This window comes from Macrosteles quadrilineatus, unplaced genomic scaffold (assembly GCF_028750875.1).
Source record: "Macrosteles quadrilineatus isolate MER2022 unplaced genomic scaffold, UCM_ALF_1.0 Scaffold_5__1_contigs__length_97177068, whole genome shotgun sequence".
Lineage (NCBI taxonomy): Eukaryota > Metazoa > Arthropoda > Insecta > Hemiptera > Cicadellidae > Macrosteles > Macrosteles quadrilineatus.
The window spans coordinates 33,943,800-33,964,680 of NW_026542598.1; the positions used below are offsets into that span (position 1 = coordinate 33,943,800).

A 20,881-nucleotide genomic window follows, 5' to 3' on the forward strand; every position below is an offset into this window, starting at 1 on the left:
TAACTTGTACTATTTTTGTAAGCAAGAATATACTACATAATTGTCAAATAAAAGTGACACAAAGATAAAAGTTTAAAAAGGTATGACAAAATTTCAATTACTGTACTAATTCATTAGTTTCACATGTTGAGTTTGAAAGAATTCAAAGTGAGGTCTTAAGAAATTTGATGATTAAATTAGTTACCGACTGTTATTATGCTGCTGCAAGATAATTTATTAAAAGTATGGTTGAGTAGAAAATAATGTATTTTATAAAAATATAAATTCTAATCACATAATAGGTAAAATTAAAACAATAAAACTATTAAATTATCAATATTTAATTCCAAAACATATAATTTAAATACTTCATAAATACAAAATGTAGATTGTCAAATGATACTTTTGTAAATTTCATAAAAAAACATACCTACTAAATCTAATTTAAAATAATAATAATAAAAAAAACTAAAAATATATTAATACTTTTTCTTTGTACACAATACAAAGTTATATTGGGTTTAGGCTATTGTGCTTACACTTTACAGAAAACGGTTGTAAAATGGCAGCAAATAGTAACTTACAGTGTATAAATGCAAACATATCTATAGACACACATTTGAGCACCATTTAGTTTGTATTTACAAAACTTGTCATGTATGAATGTATATAAGCATTTTCTGTAATACAATGTCTTAAAATATCAGTAAATGAACATGTAGGATAAGTGATAATTTTCATTACAACACTTTTAATTAAGATCCTTATCATAATAATACTACATCTTCTAGTCTAAAGATACTAGTAATACACGACATCAGTCTTCTAATACTATAAAATAATACTATAAAATAAAAGCTTTTGTAGAGAGCCAATGGAAGATGAAATAAGTGAGTACTTTTTTTGTTATTAAAACCTGAATTTGGGTTTAATTAAATTAGGGTTAGGGGAATTAGGGTTTATTAAAACCTAAATTTTGTTATTAAAACCTGTTATTAAAACCTGGTTGAAATAACAAGTACAACTAATAAAACACAATTTCAAAGTGCTGTAATAATTTAAAAAAACATATTTTATGTACATTTGTGAGCAGACATATTATCTTTTTAGTTTAGCTTTTAAAAAATTGTTTTTTTTTTTTTGGAAAACCGAGTGGAATTTTATCAACTTTTGAAGGGATGATACGTTATGGTTGGTTGTAAAAACAATATACTTCAGAAAGTTGTGTTTACACAAATTTGAATTTACATTTGAAAGTTAATTGTTTGAATATAGAAAAATAACATGAAAGTAGAAATTAAAGTAACTTAGCTAAAAACAATTCATATCTGAAACTACAATTAAAAAATGGGAAGAGGAAAAACGTTTTTGAGTAAACTTCTCTATTTTACATTGCATACAATAGTCTGAACTTTTTATATGTTGCTAAACAGTAGCACATAGTTGCTAAATACAATGCAACATAAGTGACATAAATTTCACATATAGGTATTCAATAAGAGATTAAGTCATAGAATAAAAACTAGCTTATACACTAATCTCAATGTGAGAAATATTGAATACTGAAAGTGTACTACTGTATTTCTACTTAAATAAATTTAAGTAGAAGCTCAGAGGACACAATTCAGCTGTTTAGAGCTCAGACTACAAACTTCAGCTTACCTTTATATTTGGTAGTCAGGCAGTTTTACTTTCATAATAAGTTAATTGAATATGAAAACTCTGTTGTTCATTTGCAATACAAAATCACGCTAATGCAATATATTTAGCAGCGAGACTGTGTTGCGCAATGCCAACAATGTGGATATTATAGTCTGTATGGTGGAACCTGTCTTTTGACCCTCTGTCTAACTGGGACTGGCCCGGGCTTTAAACCATTGGCCAATGCCAAGGGGTCAGAAGACAAGTTCCACCATACAGACTATAACATTGCTACTAATCGCTGGTTGAAACCTATTGAATAGGGTTTTGTAATAAAAAGAGTATTTAACTAGATTATGACAGCTGATCCACAGAACTTGTAACGGTTATTCTTGACCAAAGGGCTTGTAAAACATTATTTCATTATCATATCCTTTAACAGTTTTTAGTTTTTTTTTATCTGTTTCTTGGACATCACATTATACAGGCAAACATTAGTATTTATAAAAAACCAACAATAATCATGATTGGTCTTCTCTTTTGTGAATGACATTTTAATACAGTTTAGAGAGCTTTTGAGCAATCTTTACACTTAGATGACCCTAGTCAAATATAGTTGTTATCCTAGTCAGTGTATACATTTCATAAGGAATATTTTATAAGGAAATACATGAGAATATCCTAAATATGGATAGTTTATAGACTTTTCAAATTTTGCCACACTCTTAAGAGACTTTGATCCAATCTCTCAGAGGTATAGCTCAAATATTAAATTAATCTTAGAAGGAATCACATAACGAGGATATATCTGATAGCGAAAACCTCTAAAAGACTTTTAAAACTTTTGGACCAATATTTGGCTCATTTTAGGTTCCTCTAAGGTCTCACCCAACTAATAAATTTAAGTTATAAGGAAATATATAAGGAAATACCTAACACAGAAAAACCCTTTCGCTTTTTCAATTTTCTGTCCAGAAAGATCAGTCTTGGGCTCATCCGACATTCGTCTCAGAAGGTGGTGACCCGACCGATCCTCAGACCCAGAAGTTTCCGACGTTTGCGGCCCGGCAGACGAGACAACAGAGCTTCCGTCACCTCCGCATCCGTCACGTCCAACATCTCAGGTCCGTCCGTCTCTACGGCGTCCACAAAACCACTCTCGGGTCTTGAGAGTGGCTGGAGCATCTCAAACCATCGAGTCACTTTGGAAGTTGGACTCAACTGGAAGAACAAGTCCTTATTAGAGCAATATACCACAAAGATATACACTATTAGCTCCTGGTTTGTCAATAAAACTATTTGTAGTGGTTGGAAAAAAAAACTCTTTTAAGCCGCGTTTACACGAAGCGAGTTGCTGGGCAGGTAACTTGAAATACACTAGAGGTAAGTAACCTGCCCCCTCTACTGAACCGCAGCTTTATCCGCAAACAGAAAGACATTTTCTCAGCGCATTTTCATTTTCAATTGTGCGGTTTTAGCTAAACAGTGAAATCCTTTGAGTTTGAACATTAACTTTTGAATACTGAAGTATAGGTACCTATCTGTATGGACCAGCTTTAAAACATTTTTTATTAAAATAATCTGTTGAACCTCAGAATGAGCCACTCACAGAAAATGCTGCCAGTATCTTTCACCGTGGTACTGTAGTTGATTTGATTCAAAAGGTGCTACCGTCAAAAAAAGGTTGCTCTTTTGATTTTTCTTGGTTGAAAAATTTGTGTATTCTAGAAAACCAATTGACTTCCATGAGGAACTCTCAGTGGAAAATTCAACTGCATTTATTTTGATTCTCAATAGGGCTGGAATTTTATGGGTATGGAATGTCTGGTCCTATTTATAATCAAAGGGCATAGCTAGTTTATGAAATGAACATAGTTGAAATGAGTCACTGGTAAAGAGTGGTGATTAACGATTTCTGTTGTTTATATAATGACAATGACCTTTTAACCAATTAAAACTAAAATAGCAAATTATTACTGTAAGCGATTGTATCTGATATGTCAGATAATTTATCAAAGTATTAATGGCTGCAGCTGGTTCATTTTGATAGGATTTCTACTTTACAATACACAGTCAGTGGTGTCAATAAAAAATTATGTAAAGAGAGGCTGAGAGAAGATCTTCCCCTTTGAACATATTTAAAACAGTAAAATCTACAGAATGTAATATTTTGAATACACAAGACAACATACATACACTTATACACATACATACAGCTTCATATGTATTGCGTATTCTTTTGTACATAGTGTACAAAAGAAAGATTTAAGTCTGAATATAATCCTCAGACCATTAAGAAAACTTGTCATGCACTAGTTTTTACAGCTCTACATAGATATAGGAAACATTTTATGATTATTGTTGGGTTTTATTAAGCGAAATATTAATGCTATTAATTACTGGCCCTTTCATATACAATTTACTTTTACTGTTTGTTTAGCTATTTTTGATATGTCTAAACTTTCTTTTGTGCCTTTCAATTTAACTAAATAGTTTTTCATAGTTAACTATTTTAAGTTTGGTAGAGCGCGGGACTTCAGTCCAAAATCTCTCCCTGAGATCACGGGTTCAAATCTCGCCAAATCACCAATGGATTTCATCTATGTGATCATGCAGCAACCCCTAGGTCTACCCTGAAGTAATGTGAAAAAAGATCTTGAGCTAGAGCCTCAAGTCATAGGCCTAGGATAACTAAAAAAAATAATAATTTATAAATACTCAGTGGAAAGATGACAACTTCAGATTTAAATTAATCAGCCTAAAGAACAAATGATGATGAACAAATTTAATTTCCTACTGTTGTACTAAGGGTATTTTTATTAAGATTCTCTACCCTTGAAGTGAATATTATAAGGGCAGAGTAATTATTCATTTATTTATAAACTAACATGCCACTACTGAGTTACTCCTAAAAATACCCAGCAGTCAAACTGAAAACTGAATACAAACACGAAAGCGAGCAAAACAGAATTTGCAGTTGGATTAGGAGTGTTGCAATTATCGGTGCATTTGTCAACGTGTGCGTTCTGGCAAAACGCCGATTGCTCATTATCCAGTGCTCATTTGGCTGCTTTACTTTTCAGTTAGTTGATGTTGGGCAATTATTTTCTGTTTGGAGCAAGCACCATTAACTACGCAGTAGTTTTGATTGCGCATTTGATGTAGAGGCGCCAAAAGAAAAATACCCCACAATACCGAATCCGCAGATCAAGCGTGTTTCCATTTGATTGGATTTTACTCAAACATTTCCTTAAAATATGAATTTTAATGAGTACATAGAGGTTTACCGGTTTATTACAGAGTAGGTAATAAAGTGGGATGTTCATAGAAATGTAGCCAAACTTAGTATTAAATTTTAAAAATTGCCAGTTTTGATCAAAATTTATCAATAAACAAGTATACTACAACAGTTTATGGATATCTTTCTAAGTTAATTTATTTATAAAAATAACATGGGAATGTTAAATTTACATAAAGATTTTTTAAATTCCATAACCATTAGGAGTACAGAAACGCTTCAAATTATGAAATCATTGATTTTTTAAACTCTACAATATAGTTTCGAAAGGCCTATATTTTAGGGAACATAATTGGAAAATCCATTTTCCCCTTAAAGCCCCTCATGAAACCCTTTTTCCATAGTAAAAAAATGGCGGTTTGCGAACTGGTTTGAATAAATGTTGGTTTATTGTTTAGGTTTTTTTACTAAATTTAATCAAAATCCGACGATTTTTATTCAAGCTATAGTCCTAACTGAAACATATCGACATAAATTTAAACAGATTGTATTTTTGGCCTAGAGAACATCAGAACCAAAAAGGAAATCACTATCGGGTCTTGGTCTTACCACGAGAACTCTGTAATAGCTTCCTCCCTATAGGAAAATTGACTAAAAGTATACCAGTATAGATTTACTTTGTATGGTTCAGAGTGTTAAATTCATATGATAGCCAGAAAAAAAAAAAACGGTTGAACATCCTATATAAACAACTTGAAAGACAAAACATAATTTTTTTTAGTTTTTCACACACACCACAGAGAAGTAAGGTACAGAGGAAACACTTAATGACACTTAAGTGGTGTCTAGCACTAGTCACTTGTGTCTAGGACAAAGTCAACCCCCCCCCCCCTCACCTATGTACTAAAACACTCATAGTTGAGGAAGACCCTCTGCCCTGTGCGATAGAAATTTCCACACAGTGCTCACCGTTGGAGCTCTTCCTTGCTAAGTATATTTCCGGCATAACAGATCAGAAAGTGCACAGTTTATTCATAAGAGACATCTACCTTGCTTCTCTGTGCAAACACATAAACTAACTCAGTCAAATTCACTGTATTAACTGTAAAACGAAGGTCACGAATACACAAAAAGAATTCAAACACTGCTATCTGCATGTAATACAATGTTTCTATACAAAACACACACACTATAAACAAAATGCTCACCGTGCCCAAGAAGTGAAGCCACCGCTTATCTCACCCAAGAAACTTCTCAACCAAGCAAGGCCGTCTTCCACCTGTGAGTTAGTGAGAAGCTAGCGAGTGAGAAGCTGGTGAATTTGTGAGAAGCTACATTGCTGTGTTTAGTAAGCTCACATTTGGTTATGATCAAGACATTTAGAAATACTCTATGTTAGTAAAACCATAACTTTTTTTATATACATAAGCATTTTTCACCCTGTAAATAATTTTGCCAGTCATATTACCATTGACTAGATACCGGTACCTAGCATGTATACACCTTCTATATAACCAGTGTGTATATACAATTATATTAATAAGTTAAGAAAAAATTGGATGGATACATAATCATACATCAGAACATTTGACATTAAATAATGCTTTTCAAAAAATAGTTAGAGATTGGGTTAAGGGTTAAGACTTTCTTTTGAATTGCTGTAGAATACTGTACATGCATTTTTAAAGTTCAAGTTAAACTATCATAGCATTGGCCTAAAAATAATTTTAGTAAGTTTCTAAGGCGTTATACTGTATATTTATTTTTTATATCCGAAGACTGCAAATGCTTTCATTATTACATGCTTTAAAAGGCTATAGACTAATAACAGCTTGAATAAGATTGAATTGAAATCCTTAAACGTGATTAGTGTTTTATTTAAAACTTACCATGCGTAAACTTGAAAATTTAATATTGTAACAAAAATATGAGGTAGATTTGAAACACAGTAGGTACTTAACTTTTCAAATAGTCTTTAAAAATGTCTTAAAGCTATCTAATTCTGTTAACAAAATGGTATAAGCATGAGTGTTATGCCAGTTGCTAATATCAGAACTACTTGAGTGATGTATTAGGCGTTAAGGTATGTGATACAAAAATAGGTTGGATTCAAGAATTATTAGGATTGTTAAGAACAATGGTCTGAGTCGAGTTACCCAAAACCTGGCACCCGAGTAAATAGTAAAAATAGACAAAGCAAGCGCCACAGGACCGAAATAAAGAACACCTTGTTATTATAAAAATACATTTATTGCAGTCATGGAAATAAACTTATGTCTAAGGAAAATGTCCCCATGATTGAAAACAATGGTTGAACTTAAAAAAAAAAACTAATTGTTATAAGTAAATGGTAACTTAACTCAAATATTCTTTTAATTGTCACTAGGTGGAACTTGAGAATATTTATTTGACCTTAATAATCATTACCAAGCGAATAGAATTTAAAATACTTTTACTGTAGCTCGAGTATGGGATTATAATTATAATTATTGTTTTCTACACTATGCAGCTCAAATTTCAAGATTCATTTAAAGACACTGTAACTTCATTTACATATCAAATCTTCTACTTTGGCACAAATTGAATACTGAGTGATTTGATTAAGTCTTGAGGAATTACAATATTTTTAGATGATATATCATATCAAAATTTGCTGATGATTTCACAACTATATTACTTGCAACTTAGCCTACGTTGATATTTAAAAAATTTAAAAAATCCACTTCCAAAATTTAAATTGTGTACAGCAGTAAATGCCTTATATAAAATAGTTTTAACTTTGAATATACTCAGTAGGTGCACCAAGTCAAATTGGATATTTCCATTGTACAGTTTTAGCCAGTAAAAAAAATTATATATATTTAATTCAACTGAATTATGTTTTTTTTTTTTGAGTGGCTACAACTGATCCATGTGGATTAAATGTCTACTTCTACGTCAACTATTTGATCCGTTTAAAAATATATCGAGGACTCGTCTGAAGTGGTTTGGTCTAATTTACAAACATAATCTTTAAACTTTTCTTTTCTTAAAAGAAAACTAAATCTAAAAAGGCTATTACCATGTACTTTAGACACTTAGTACAGTGTTCCTTTATTTCAGTTGTAGTTAGCATAAAGAAAATTAAATAACAAGATAATTTTTAGACAAGTGAAGTTCAAAACATCAAGTATATTATCATTATCCATTTCATCTGAAGTTATAATCCAGATATGATATTGACACAAAACATGTGATTAATGTGGAAAGATTGCAACTAAATTCAGGAACATTATTATCTTACTCAATACATACTGTATAATCGGTAGATGTTTTTGTATATGGAGTCTTATTCAATTTAGTTATAGCTAAACAATTTTAAAATAATGTTTGGCAAGTCAAAATACTAAATTAAATTTTATCACTACAATTAAAAAATTTTTTATGGAGAACATTTTCCATCTCAGTTAGGTATAGCCTAGTGTCTATTCCATGTGAGAAAGACAAAACAAGTTATAGGTTACTTGTCAAAAGTAGGGAGGACAAGAAACATAATGAGCAGATTTTTAAATACAGTTACTTGGTACAGCTTAAGTATCAACTGCCTTAGGCCTTACCTAATCTCATACAAAACGTCTTCTACAAATCTAAAAACTAAGATCAGTTCAGCGGGTGAAGGATCACTTAGGGGATTGCTTAAAAATACTCAACAACAAAATTAATCCAAACTGTTGAAATTGAAACACCTTGACAAGAGGTCAAATTTATAATTTAAGTTGCATTGTTTACTAAAACATACTTTGGACATTGTCAAAATACAAAATCCAACTCGATAATAATACTGCTATTAAAATTCACATGACTGGAAGTGTGTTTGTAAAAAAAAACATTGGAAATACTTAAGTGGTATAGATAAATAGGTATAAAAGCAAATATCGGTAAAAAACACAAACAAAGAACTATCCATAATAGGAATTTTAGGGTGTAGGGAAGAACTTTAAAATTGTTTCAGTAAGAAAAGTTACCATCACGTAAACAAATGCTATGATATATGTCTCTGGCGTATTATTTTGTCACAAAAACTGGTAATCTTGTTACTGACTCTAGCCTGAGATTGATATTTCTATATTAAGTAACTTGGTAAACTGTCAACAAAGAAAATGTGCACTATATTACATTTATACAACTCCGTAACATTGGAGATAACAACACTAAATAAAATCCAAAGCAATTAAAACATTACCATTCAGGACGTTAAGTGAAGTCAGTGTAAATAAGTCCCGAAGATCACTGTTAATTCCTGTAAAAGTAATATTTTAAGAGCCTGATACAAAACTTCACCCGAGGGAAGCTACAAATTTGATATAGTCCGTCCTAAGCAGTAATGAACGATCACTTTGTAGTGTGTCGGGCCCAAGCAGTTCTTTGTACTTGTGACATTAGTTCACTTCGGTTAGGAATTTTCTCACTAGTCGACCTCGTAATGAAAGGTCCGTTTTGAAAACCTGGCCTTCGAAGTTCTTCCTCGTCAGAAACCCTGAGGGTGTTGAATGCAGCGGAGAGTTGATCACGTTTCCCGTCTTTCCGTTTTGCCCCCGACGGAGGCGGGTCAAGTCTCGGCACGTCAACATCGTCGTCTGCTCCGACCAAAACTCTCGTTCTTCCTTCCGTCTCAGTTGTCGTCAATCCTCCTTGAGACAACGGACGGATGAATTGTGAACCTTCCTCGCTCTCTTGCTTCTTGTGTGCAAGCACTGGCGAACTAGCGTAGGAAGAAGCTTGGGACACCCGGAAATTAAACTGCTGCGGTGAAGTTTGCTGCGTGTTCTGCTGATACATTCCTCCGACCGGGTAGTACTGGTTTCGATATTGAGGCGTGATGTTTTGCAACCGCTGCAAGAGTTGGTTCTGGAACTGTTGATCAGCCAGACCGAAGTTGAAGACGTTCGGCATCATACTCCTCTGTTGTCTGGGAGATCCGGGAACACCCTGCAGGTAGGATTGGTTGATGTTCCGGTTATCCAGAAGTCCCTGATTGGTCAGTTGGCGGATGGTCTCTATATCCGGGTAGTCCTGGAGGTAGACGGATCCGAGGGACGGAGTTTGAGGCTCGCACATCATGCCCATCTGAGACTGTATCACAAACTTAGCTTAGACATTCAGCTGTGAGACTGTTCAAGATTTATAAGGTCAAAATAACAGGAAAAAAAGTATGTAACAAGATATTGATAGAAGAAAAGGATTGATTGATTGAAGAAGTATTTGATTTTATTTCATAAAGGGTTATGATTTTTATTTATGTCATTTATTGGTGCTGTCTTTCAGTCAAGTGACCAGGGTATCGCCCAAGCAGAATATTAAGTTGTTAAAAAAGATCTTCTTCACCCCTGGGATTAAAAATAATTGTAAAAAATTACGCTATATATTGATAGTTGACACGTGATGTAGCTGGCACACAGCCATGACTAGACTCTTAAGGTTTGTTAAGGTTGTTAAAACTGTAGACGCTTAAAAAAGGGTCACTTGACAGTACAACTGATTTTCTATATAGAGAACATTTTTATTCCCAATAATTAATTACAAACACGTTTGTTATTAGACAGCATGGTTTTAATCCTATCTGATGAAAGTGGATATTTGTTTCAGCAACTACAAACTTATTTTGGCACTGATCAAATTCGTCCTCACAACAAATTAAATTTTCAACCAAAATCAAAGGTACATGATGATGATTTGATTTTGCAGCTTAGTACTTGTAAAAGTATATCTTGAACAGTCTCTTCAATAACTAGGATATTTCAATTCAACAAATTATGAATTTAGCTTATTTAAATTCTTCAAATCTTAAAATCATGCTGAAAGCACACTACTTGGGTTATTCAGAGAAGAAATCAATTAAAGAGTTGATATTGTCATTGATATTGTTATTGTTATTATTGTTGGAAGGGTTGGAATCCTCTCGCAAGACCTGTGAACAATACAGCTTTGCAATCAACTCAACAAACAAACAAAGCAAACAGCTAAAATTGGAATTCGGGTTTAGTCTGTCACATTCAAATTAACAGTAAAACATTCCCAGCATATTTAACTACAACATGAATATTGTTGTTTAGTTTGTAGTTGTTTTTTAAATAGTGTTGACTACAATGACACACATTTATTTTTATTCATCTTAACTTATATTCTTGTAGTTCTAAGGAAAATTATATTAAAATTTTAACAAAAAAGTAAAGTTAATAGTTTTTAAAGCAAATTTAAAAAAATCTAAATATTTAAGCGTAAACTCACCAGGATATCTAGTACATAACATTATTTTTAGAGAACTAAATTCTATACAAAATCAAGTATGGATTTATGATTAATCAGCAGTTTTGTATGGTATTGTACTAATTACAGTAGTTTGAAATTTGATTTTTTCAATATGTTCTTCTTTTTTTTAGAAAACAACAGTGTAAACAAATGGAAACACAATTAAAACAATCAATACAAAAAGGATGTTACTTACAAAACACAAAATTATATCAACACAATATTAAAGGTATAAAACTAACTAAAAGATATTGTACAACTTATGTAGCTCTATTTCAAATGTAGTTAGATAAAAGGCTTCAAAGTAATAACAACTCAGTTTTAATAAAACATTATTATTTAACAATGGATTAACTTGGATTTAACATGAAGCAGACTTTCATACACATGTTGAAGCGAGTTTTGAAACACATATTTTAGTTCCGTTAATCCATAAACATCTGTAAATCCTCATCTCTTTTATACACTTAGTTTTTGATCATGCCAAACTGAAAAGACAATTTTTTGTAAATTATTTTTTACCTCCCCATGAACTACCATAGTATGAACAAATGTGAAAGAGGAGAACAAATATTTTAACAATTTCACACTATGAGAAGCTCAATCAACAATGTTCTTTATACACAATTTTAAAAACCTGATTAATGTAAATGAGATGACTACTTCATAAACCAAAATAAAATCTAATACAGAACACAACTAAAACAAAACAGGAAACTTTGAGGACTAATATTTTATTAGGTCAGTAATGGAGATTTGATATATATTTTCAATTTTATTGATTTTATGACCCGTATACCAATCAGTGAATCCCAATGAATGGAGCCCAAAGCAAAGCATCATAAAGCAAAGTTAGCTGTTGTACACATGCACCATGCATTATGATAATTAACTAATATGTACAATATTTTGATACAGTTAACCAATTTTGTGCAAGAAACCTTTTTTTAAGTATTGAGATAGTAAATGTTGTAAAAAAAGTTACAGTTCCAAACAATTATTGGCTTGAAAACCAGACAGCAACGGACGTGTCATTTTAAAGCTTATTTTCTAGTGAAGAGACGAATGGTAACAAAAAACTTAATTTTCTTTTCTTTAGAGATAACTTTCAAAAGACACAGTGATGGTGACAAACTTTCTTTATGGCCTTAAATATGAATGTAATTTAACAGCTGATCCTTAAGTTAAATGTTTAACCGCAGTCAGCTGTAAAGACATAAGAGTTTATGAAAACTGATAATAGGAAACGTTTTTGATGATAATAATCTGATAGAGGAAGATAATCCCTTTTTATTGTGTAGATCTAAAGTCAACGGATTTAATTTATTTTATAATAGTAGTTTTATTCACCTTGTCTTAAGCAAATATAATCTTTGGAAAGTATATAAGTATCCATTTATTCATTACACATTGAAAATAAGTTTTCAACCCTATTATGATGCACAATTTCCGCCCAGGACCGCTCGTCTATCCATAATATTATAAAATATGTCTGAACGTATCTGTTTGAGCCAGGTAAATAAAATAAATCACTGTACCGGCTTGGCTTTTCACATAAGTTTATCAACAACTCAAACAGAATATAGGGCAAGCATATTCATGTGAATAAAAAAAAACTTGCGTAGTTTGTATTTGTTTCTATCTACATTGACTTTGTTTTTGTATCAACAAAGTTGATCAGTAGTAAGTTAGTTGGTCTTTTTTACCACAGCTGACTTGATGTACCCTGTAGAATTTTATAAAAGTAAGTGGCACAATTGAGTTTTTTTACTGTAAACAATGCTATATAATATAACTGTTAAGTCTTATATGACCACATTACTGTCTTTTGTTTCCACAACTCATTGCATATTACAAGAGTGATCAAAAGGAACAGACTATACACTGCGAAGATTGAATTTGTGTTTAGTTCCATAACTAGCCACTGGAGGCAGCATTATCTCACAATCTGCTTTACCTTGTTTTGAAGTAACTAGATAACCCGTTGCTAGAAACGCAGCTCGTAATAAAAGAATTTTATTTTTTATATTGTATATTGTTTTGAATTATGACTTGTTATGAAAATGATTTTGTAAGACATTTTCTAGGCAATTAACTCATCTTTTTAAATGTTTTGTGATTTGTTCTATCATGGTTTGTTTGGGTCTATCACTAAGATAGAATAGTTTAAACGATTTTGTAAAAGGATTGCTGGAGATGTTTAATCCAATTTCTAAATTATTAACCACTATGCAGGGTATTCTGAACTATTCGATAAAGTTGAAATTTAACGCTAATCTTGAAAAAAATACAAGATTGAATAAGTTACCTACTTTAAACTACGAGTTTACAAACTAAATCACTTTTCTAACATTGACAAAGAAGTTGTTGCCATAATCAAGAAAAGTATAAAAATCTCAATTCAAGGATTACTTTCATGTGGAAACATCACAAAACTAAATTAAATACAACCTAATTTTGTGCCAACATCAAGGAATTCCATAAAGACATTATAAGTGTTTACATTAGGTGATGTAAACTATATTTTAAAGATCAAGCCTAATAAGTAAACACTCAATAATTTATAGTTACTACATTAAAAAAAGGTTTCTTTCAAACTACCCCAAGTGGAATGGTAATAGCACATACCTGGGGAACAGAAGTAACATGTTGATGTTGATTTTGTTGTTGTTGTTGCTGTTGTTGATGTTGATGCTGTTGAAGCCTCTCAGTCTCTTGCAGGTGAGCTACCAAAGCACTGATGTGGTCTAACAACTCCTTGTTGTGGACCAGAAGTTGATGGGTTCGAGCCTGTACAGTGAACAATATTTATTTAATTAAGTTTCTTAAATACCGGAAAGCAATTCTATTTTCTTGAGGATAAAAGTTTGATGAACCTAGGTTTGTTTAAGCAGGAATCAAATCGTAGATCAAATCTGGATTTGATTTACAATAATTAAATTATTGTGATGATAGCATCCATTGTGGCACCCTGCAAGTGGTGTATTCATAAATACATGCATGAAAAGGATTAGGCTATTAGTCATCTAATTATAAAGATAGGTAAACAACATTTTACCTAAGATTGAGATTGACCCAATATCAAGCAAATGTTTTAATTTAACATATGAAACATTTACTGGTACTTCCAAGTAAGTAACTCTGCTGAATATGTGGCTTTAACATACACAAAAACACACCATGAGTGTTTAACTGAACAAAAAACACAGTAATTGTGTTCTCTGAAAATCCCTTGTGTCAACAATTTCATCTTGAAAATCTGAGAACCTCAGGCGAGAAACTAGTGATATGGTCAACGAAATATATCTCTTTGTACATTTCATTTCACCAACTAAAAAAAGATGAGTTTGTTATTTACTTTGTTGAACTATTTATATGTTACAACTAATTTTCTCAGTAAGATTTCATCATTTCAAAAATCACATCTGGCTGAAAGTTTTCAAAGAGAGATATGTTCACTTTCTAAGTTTGTTATTCACAGGCTACATCCAGCCAGTGAATATTTTAAAGCAAGTACTGGGTAGAGTTGTAAAGAGTGTTAATGTTCTGTTGTTAGATTATGGCACAGTAAACAGCGATTTATGAGTCTGGACACTTAGGTGTAAATGGAACGACTTTGGGCTATATTCGACTCATTGTTTATAAATAAAGCAAAGTTTAATGAACTGTTATGTGGACTTCCATTGGTAGCTATGTGTACGTTTGGACAGATTAAGTGAATGCATGTGCTAAAACAACTGCCATAATCAGAGTGCTTTGATGAATAGGCGTTTAAACTATACGACTCTCTTCATTCAGATAAAATTATATAAAATAACTAGCTGACCCGGCGAACTTCGTATCGCCTAAGTTATAGGTTTCCCCTAAGACAGACCGATGGAAAGAAAGTACCGTTACGTTTAATTTTCAAGATGATCTCGTTCGCATCGCTCAATCACGTCCTGGTTGAAGTTCGTTCGCTACGCTCACTCACCTTTGGGTTGTAGCTCGTTCGCTACGCTCACTCACCTTTAGGTTAGAGCTCGTTCGCTGCGCTCACTTGCCTTCAGGTTAGCTCGTTCGCTACGCTAACTCGCCTCCAGGATAAAGTTCGTTCGCTACGCTCACTCACCTTTGGGTTGGAGCTCGTTCGCTACGCTCACTCACCTTTAGGTTGGAGCTCGTTCGCTGCGCTCACTTGCCTTCAGGTTAGCTCGTTCGCTACACTAACTCGCCTCCAGGTTGAAGTTCGTTCGCTACGCTCACTCACCTTTTGGTTGCAAATTAGCTGTTGTCATAAATGTAAAAGAAATAATAGTGCTGCACCCTGTTGGTAATCCTTGTAACTTTAATGCTATTGAACATCATAGAACAGAACCAACTTGTTTAATTGAAACAGCTGTTAAGATTCATTAATTCCATTTCTCATAAGGTTAACATGGGAAACTCCAGAGCCACTGGGGCGGAGCCCTTTTAAGAATTTCGAAACGGGAAATAGTTTACGTCCGATTCGCATACCTACAGAATTTACACACCAAATTTCATAACGATCGGTGAAGTCGTTCCGGAGGAGTTTGCAGACAAACACTGTGACACGAGAATTTTATATATTAGATAATACAAAACACTTTTCCCAGGTGTTTTTAACAAAACCCAAGTTTTAAGTTTTGTGAGAGACTGTTTAAAACTGTTTACCAAGCTTATATGTTGGTATCCCTGTTTTCTTAACATTATAACATTTTGTTTTTGATGTCATAGCCAGTTCCATGATAAATTTCCATCATGATATACTATGGAAAATCTCCAACTACTTAAGTGAATAAACAAACAAAATTTGTCATCACTCCGTAACGAAAGTAACTATTTTTGATAATGGCTGACATCAATGAAAGTAGTAGTTTTCCAAGCTCTAATTTAGGGCGAGGGAAAATCAATCAGCTGATTTTCCCTCGCTCTAAATTTTCTTTCCCTCGCTCTCAATTAGTTCTCCATTTATTCTCTACGCGCGCTAGTGTTTTGTTACGGTTTAATTTAATGATTTGAATCAGCTGTATAGGATGTATGTATTGTTAAAAGTTGTTTTATTCTTTTATTTTCATGTTTAAACCAAGTTTATTGAGAAATATACGTAGGTTTCCTTTTATAAGATTTATTTATTTTAATTTGATGTTTAATCAAATTAGTTGAGAAATAAAATAGTTGCAATATTACTGAGGTCTGCTAATCTGTGTTTGTGTATTTTTGCGTCGTGATGAAAAGTATCGTTCATAACTCGTACCGAAAATTATTATCCGGCACTTGCTCCATTATTCCAGTCCTCGACTTCGCCTCGTACGTGGAATTGGGGTTCCATGTGTTCGACTACGCCTCACACAAAAACTTGAGCGCGCGACGGAAAATGCCACTTTCGGTCCTAGTAATGAAATATACTATTCCTATAAGGAAAAATATAGTGAATCCATTATCACGATTCAATTCTGCTCTGCTAAATTTGGAAGTGAAGGGACAAATTGAATACAGTTTATGACAAGCTTTGAAGCAATATCGCTTATCAAAGTAACCACTAGGAGCTTCGTTGCCAACTGTGATCGACAAAGTTAACTGACGACTAAATGAACTTGTTGCCAACTGACTTCAGACACTCAGCCTAAGGCACTTAACTTCGACTTAGTTCTCTTGTTTATTGTTCCTCAACAACAAATCCAATTAAGTTTAGCTTAACCAAAGATGAATGTAATGGATTCACTTATTGTATTCTTAGTGTTATAAGAATCTTGTCCCAATAATATTTTAAAAAGCTCGAATAAAATACTCTCCCTTGTAGGTCAGGTTGAGGTTGAATGAGTGACAAAACAAATTTGTTAAATGATGTAGTGAAATTTCAACAGCAAATTTTTCAGTAACTTTTAGGTAGAAGAAAACACTCTTATGTGTAGTGTTGATCTATGTATAAAAAAATTTGTTTAAAGGTTTCTTTCTTTTAAGACAAGGACAACCAAATTCTTATCAACAAAATAATTAATATGTTGACTGGGTCATATACCTAGAGTCTTCATTATTGGATTTAACTATCCGACCTTCCGTGTAATCTGATGCTCCATGCAGTTGATCAGGTACTATAAAATTGTGTTATGTACACTGTAGTAGGTATATAAAAAACCCTCTTTGTCGCATTTGTTTGTACTATAAGTATACATACAATAATGCTATACAGTCATACAGTATGTATTTTATGCATTCAAATTGAGCAAGTATGCATACCAGAAATTTGTCAAGTTGTTGTGCATATCTGAGCCACCTTTGGTTAAGTGAAAGAGTATATAGATAAATCTTCCATTTTACAGTTACTTTGTTGGTTAATTTTTATATTATTTGTGATTAGGGCATAAATGCTAAAAAGGTTTTAGTAGAAGACTACCACAAAGTAATTTAAAACCTTGAATAGGGAACGTAGAGGCTTTATTCGTTTGAGGATTTTTAACATGTTTACAATGGTTTAGTTATTTCCTGAGTACTTACTTTCCAAGTCCGGAAATCAGACTTCGCTTTTATTTCCTGAGTAATTCGACCTTTCTTTTGTCCTTATTTAGTTTAGATAGTTGAGACTCTACAGTTTAGCATAAAGTTAGGAACTATTCTTCTTATTGCCTTAATTTAATCACAGAGAAGCAAGGTACAGAGGAAACAGTCATTGGTACACTTTGATGGTGTTTAGCACTTTTTGTTCACAATATTTAGGCGGTTTGCGGGGAAGTTCTCCCACCACTTTTTTCTGCTTAATGTATGTTGCAGCTAATTGACGTTTTGACAAATCTCAGCTGTTGAACTTACTATGTTTTAACGATATGATCAAGATGTAGATATAGATTTCTTCCCCTAAAGTGCTAGGATCTAGGATCAAAGTCCAACATTGCCCCCCTCATCCTCATGTACTACAATGATCACAGTGGAGGAAGACCCTGTGTGTTAGGCATTTCTACACAGTGCTCGTTGTTCAGACTCTTCCTTATTCGTCAGTATATTTCCGGCACAATATTGCACAGTCGTCCCGTAAGCGTATTTCCTCTATACCTCACTTCTATGTGTTATGTCATGTAAAATTTATATAAAAGCTACACCAGTCACACCTGAGCCTCCAGTCTAGCAGCAGTCTCAGCAGCCAGCTGATCTCTCAGCAGATGAACCTGGGCCACAGCAGCTTGCGTCTGCTGATTCTGCTGCTCCAGCTGTTCCCTCAGCAGCTGCAGTTCGTGATGAGCGCTGAGTGGCGTACCAGCCGAGGGCAGACTCGACTCTGGCGCTGACTTGAGCGGTTCACTCAATGGCGAACTGTACGTCTCTCCTCCACTCTGGAAGTGAGGATAATTAGGTGAAAATTTAATATTTTTGTAACATTTTTTAAAACTTAAGACCAGCATCAAAGAATTTACAAAGAGCCCATTTGATTGTAAAGTTACCTACACTCAGGATTGCCACTTTTTTCATCGTTGTTCAGATGCTCGTTCAATTCTGATTGTCCAATAACCCGTTCTGATTCTGCCAGAACAGTCCCTTGTATCCATGTTTATGCCTATGTTAATGTAGGGGGAAGGGGTTGTATGTCCATATTTTTCCCTAACGAAAGGTGGCAACCCTCCTTACACTATCAACAATTGAAAGAGTTATCACATCATTTAAAAGAATATATGGAAATGTTATAACCTACCAAATATAATAAGTTATCATGATCTTAAACGTCAAGTGTATTGGCGAAAACAATTATTAAACGGAACAATTAGAAAAACCCCCATGGTTTTTTAATTTTAGTTTTTTCCAAACACTAGCTCTAGCCCGGGATTACTTCTAATTACTTCAGACTAGACCTAGGGGTTCAGTATTATCAATTAGATAAAATACAATGATGATTTAGCAGAATTTGAACCTGAGACCTCAGGGACCCAAAGTCCTGTGCTCTACCACTAGACCAGTTTTAGACAATCTATAGTAATTGTAATATTTTTGGAGTTAGAAATTAACAATGTTTTATACTTATATTAAAAACTTAAGTGTGCATGTGATTGACTCTTAAAACTGCTAAAAGATGGTTACCAGTGGGGATCGCCGTGTCGGGTGATTGTTGGGCGGGGGCGGAATGATGTCGAGTCTGAGAGGACGCTGGACGGGGACTGTGGCGGGGGCGGGTGTCACATCAGACTGGGCGTCCAGGGTCGACAAGGAGTCGTTACCTCCTATAGTCTCAGGTTCTGAGGGTGCATCTGCAAGAGAAGTAACTTTTAGGTATTTGTTTTTTTTATTTGTAACTTATCAAAAATTACCACAGAGAAGTAAGGTGCAGAGGAAACAGTTAGTGGTGTCTAGCACTAGTTGCTGGTGTCTAGGGCAAAGTCCAACACCCGCATGTACTACAATACATAGGGTGGAGGAAAACTCTGTACCCTTTGCGATAAGAATTTCCGTACAGTGCTCGCCACTAGAGCTTTTCCTTGCTCAGCACAAAGTATATTTCCACAACATACTAGAGCTGTAAGCACAAGGTTGTCACATAAGCAAGTTTTCTACGTAGCTTAGTTCTCTGTACAGTGACACAGTTTTTTGCTGTTCAACAGAGTCCCCATTAATTATTATCCTAAGCCCCCTTATAGTTAGTGAATCCTCCTTTTACAGCACTCCATTCTCCCTTCAATAAAATTGTAATCTTAAAAAAATGTTACCTTATTTTTACTCTTAAGTCAATTTAGCTACTACTAGAGTTTGTAATTAGGATCGAATTGTGAGACAATCTTTGAAATCAATAATTAATAATTTAATGCATAGACTACAACAAGAAATAATTATTACTAATAAAGTCATACAAACTCTTTTACAACCCAATCTAACACAGAGAAATGTACAAACAGACCCGGCTGACAAAACAATAAATCCAACTGGCAATAAACCCAGCGAAACTGACAGAAGTTGTAAGAAGAAACGGGAACAGAAATAATCTGAGTATTTACAGACCCATTGTTGTCATAATCGGAGTTTGAAAAAGCAAACAAATTCACGGTGTCGGTTCCAATGTACAGATCAAAGGCGGGCAGGTGTTTTTGAGGGGGTTGGAGGGGAGAGGGGAATCAGCAAACGTCATAACTCATGACGTCACTTGTCATAAGAGAGCGTTGGCAGCGCTCCAGGCGGCGGCCAGGCGGACTAAGAGGCCAGCACTATCTGTAGTAGCTGTAGTAAACAGGTGTTTAGCGGAAAGACAAGAGTGGCGTGTGGTTTGATGGCCGCATTAAATTCGTAAATAAACTCTGGACAGAATATTTTTGATTCTTTACGCTTATGGGACTGGCAAATTTGACACCCGTTCTAGGAATAATAGCTACTCAAGAGCAAATCAAAACTAGGTGATAATGAGTTAGTGCAAAAAGTAACCAGACGTAAAATGTAAGCACAGTCAATGCAAACATTTCAAGTATTAATACTGATTTTTTTCTTACTACCGCTATACCCTATATGGAGAAAGTATTGTTTTCATAAAAAAATTTCGAGTTTGAGAATTGTTTGGAAATACAGTATACATTTTTGTCCCCATTAGTTTTTAATGGTGATTTTCCTATAAAAACCCACAAAATAAAATCCGATTTTCACAAAAACGGCTCGAATGGTTTTGATTGATTTAGTACGTTATGGTCCGTATAACCATAGATAAAACATACGTTGTCTATGGTATATCTACAAAATGGTACAGCCCCCAATTTTGTAAAAATTACG

At 33.6% G+C, this 20,881-nt stretch overlaps 1 protein-coding gene across 3 annotated transcripts in view; it reads right to left on the reverse strand.

The window, feature by feature from the left end:
* Window positions 1-331: 331 nt before the first annotated feature.
* The window catches only part of LOC128994134 (carboxyl-terminal PDZ ligand of neuronal nitric oxide synthase protein-like), a 322,594-nt gene continuing 302,044 nt past the window's right edge, over window positions 332-20,881 (reverse strand). For 2 of the 3 annotated variants that reach the window (XM_054418429.1, XM_054418430.1), the window contains 4 exons: window positions 19,214-19,380; window positions 18,253-18,474; window positions 13,775-13,936; window positions 6,888-9,970 (listed from right to left, as the gene is read on the reverse strand). In XM_054418429.1, coding sequence (XP_054274404.1) covers window positions 9,230-9,970; window positions 13,775-13,936; window positions 18,253-18,474; window positions 19,214-19,380 — 1,292 coding nt within the window. In that variant the 3' untranslated portion in view covers window positions 6,888-9,229. Of the gene's footprint in view, window positions 2,842-6,887; window positions 9,971-13,774; window positions 13,937-18,252; window positions 18,475-19,213; window positions 19,381-20,881 lie in introns of those variants that run through there. The other variant, XM_054418431.1, reaches the window with a different exon arrangement.